Consider the following 2,708-nt stretch of genomic DNA (forward strand, 5'->3'; position numbering starts at 1 on the left):
ACTCTTTCCTGCCTATGCAGGGGGTCGGACTCGATGATCTATTGAGGTCCCTTCATCTATGAATCTATGAATCTATGAATCCTACATTAATTACCCATGAACCCATGCTTATCCCATGTTAACTACCTGTGTACCCATGCTTATTCCACATTATCTACCAGGGCACTCATGCTTATCACATGTTACTCATCTATATGCCTACACTTATGCCCTTGGGCCTGTGCTTCTCCCTTGTTAACTACCCCTATGTCTGCACTTATCCTGCATTAACTACCCATGTGGCCAAGTTTATGCTGCATTAACTACCTATCCACTGAACTTTTCCCACATTAACTACCTGTGTCCCTATGTTTATCCCACATTAACTACCCATGTGCCTGCGCTTATCCTGCATTTACTACTTATGTGTCCACATTTATCTCGTTAGGTACCATGTGCCAGCTCTTATCCCACATTAACTTCCTGTAATTATCCTGCATTAACTACCACTATGCCCACATTTATCCTGCATTAACTACCCATGTGCCCGCAATTATCCTATTAACTTCCTGTGTGCTTGCTCTTATCCCACGTTAACTACCCACGGGCCCATGTTTATCCTGTATTAACTACATGTGTGGCCACATTTATTCCATGCTAACTACCCATGTGCCTACTTTTGCTCTGATGGAAGTGGAAACCCTGGTAATGGGTTGGGAAGCTCTGCCCCTGCCCCTGCCTCTGCCCCTGCCCCTGCCCACACATGTCTGGTCCACCCCCAGGGGAGGCAGCGGATGCAGGATTCTCCAGCCTGTTCTCGGTGCTGACGGACAAGGCGGTGGTGTGCCGGGAGCTGCTCTGGACTGTGATGGCAGGAGACCGGTACCGGGTGAACAACCTGCACGACCAGCGGCTGCAACCGCGGCCCCGCGAGGTCATCGTGCGTGAGGCTGAGGCCCAGGTGGGCCAGGAGCTGCCCTACAGCATCACCACGGAGAACTGCGAGCATTTCGTCACCCAGTTGCGCTATGGTGTCGCCCGCAGCGAGCAGGTGGGAGGGTACAACCGGGATCGCCCCCCCCCCTTGGGATGGGCGCCCCCCCCCCCCCTTGGGATTGAGGCTGCCTTGTCCCAGTCCCCGCGCCCCAGCCAGGATGTTCTCCCCCATGCTAGGATTGGTGCTATGCTAATCCCAGACCACCCCAGTAAAGATCAGGGCCCTCCCAGCCAGGATTACACCCCTCTAGCCAGAATCAGGACCCTCTTGTCCCAGATACCCTCCTTCCAGCCAGGATTGCCCCCTTCCCCCCCCACTACTGCAACACCCCCTGCAGCCAGGATCAGGGCCTCCCACTGCCACTGACACCCCCTACCCCAGCCAGGATTGGGGCCCTTCTTGTCCCAGGACACCCCATCCTTGGGCCAGGAGTAGGTCCCCATCACCCAGGATTGGGGTCCCCATCTGAGACCCTCCACCCCAGCCAGGATTAGGACCCCCAGCCAGGATTGGGATTCTCCCTATCCCAGACCCAACTCCCAGCCAAGATCTGCCCCCTAGCCAGGATTGGGTGGGTTCTGCCCAGACCCCCCAGTCCAGGATAGGGGACCCACAGTGCCAGGTGCTGCACATTTTCCAGTCCCCCAGCAAGCCATCTCCATAGAGCCTCAGAGGGGAAACAGGCCTGGAGCAGGGGCAAAGCGGGGCAGGGAACCCAGGCGTCCTGGCTCTGAACCCGTCTTGCTACCTGCCACCCCACCCCACCCCCACTCACCGCTCCCTCTCTTCTCTCCAGGTCCGGGATGCTGTGACTGCTGGGGCGGCCGGTGTTGCCCTCTTGGGTGTCTTGGGGGCTGGGCTTTTTGTGGGAAAGATGCTGTTGCGGAGCAGGAAAGAAGAGGAGTAGCTCACCCCCACTTGGCTCCATAGACCCACTGTGCCTATCTCTCGCTCTGGGAACCTTGGGAGCACCTTCCTGCCGCCCCACCTCCCCCAGCCTTGGGACCCCTCACCCCTGCCAGCTGGGGCAAATGAATGAGGGACATCCATGTCTGCCTTTCCCACTGGTGCGGTGCTTCAGAGCTCTGTCTTGTTGCTGCTTCCTTTGTGGTGCCAGCACCCCTCCCTACCCTTGGGGCACTTGATTATGCCCCTGCCCCCCTATCTTTCACAAGATATCTTTTTACCAAATTATAGATGAAAAACAAGTCATATACTAAAAACCGAACATATTTTAATGGTAACATGTTTTAATGTTATTTTAAAAAAAAATTTTTTGTCCTGATTTATGGCTTTTTGAATCGTGGATGTAGAGATGATTGCATAATAGCTCCATATAAAGTCTAACACTTATATATTGTGTGTGTGTGAGAGGGACGTGGGGAGGATGAGGGTATATGGGGTGTGGGGGTGTGTGAGGGTGGCGGGTGTGTGCATGCATGTGAAAGGCTGCCTGCACACTAGGTCCCAGGAGCCGGCTGGGGGTGGGGGCAGGGAGAGGCCCTAGATAACACCCTTGACTGATTTTCTCTGCTGTGGGGGAACTAAAGCAAGATGGGGGCATTAATCCACTCCCCCCCACAAGGGGACAATGAGATGTGAAAGCCCCAAAGTTGGTCAAATTATCTCCCTCACCCGGGCTCAGCTTCCGGGAGGACAAGGCCCAGGTGGTGGAGATGAGATTAGGGGGGCAATCAGTGGCAGGGGGGCAGTAAGGGGGGTTAGCTGGGGG

At 55.2% G+C, this 2,708-nt stretch overlaps 1 protein-coding gene across 2 annotated transcripts in view; it reads left to right on the forward strand.

Annotated features, from left to right (window-relative positions):
* The window catches only part of LOC102368407 (HRAS-like suppressor 3), a 9,243-nt gene extending 6,925 nt beyond the window's left edge, over positions 1 to 2,318 (forward strand). For both annotated transcript variants that reach the window (XM_025193246.1, XM_006036865.3), the window contains 2 exons: positions 762 to 1,030; positions 1,773 to 2,318. In XM_025193246.1, the coding sequence (XP_025049031.1) occupies positions 762 to 1,030; positions 1,773 to 1,883 (380 nt within the window). In that variant the 3' untranslated portion in view covers positions 1,884 to 2,318. The remainder of the gene's footprint in view (positions 1 to 761; positions 1,031 to 1,772) is intronic.
* Positions 2,319 to 2,708: the final 390 nt, after the last annotated feature.

Source organism: Alligator sinensis, unplaced genomic scaffold (genome assembly GCF_000455745.1).
Source record: "Alligator sinensis unplaced genomic scaffold, ASM45574v1 scaffold1860_2, whole genome shotgun sequence".
NCBI classification, from domain to species: domain Eukaryota; kingdom Metazoa; phylum Chordata; order Crocodylia; family Alligatoridae; genus Alligator; species Alligator sinensis.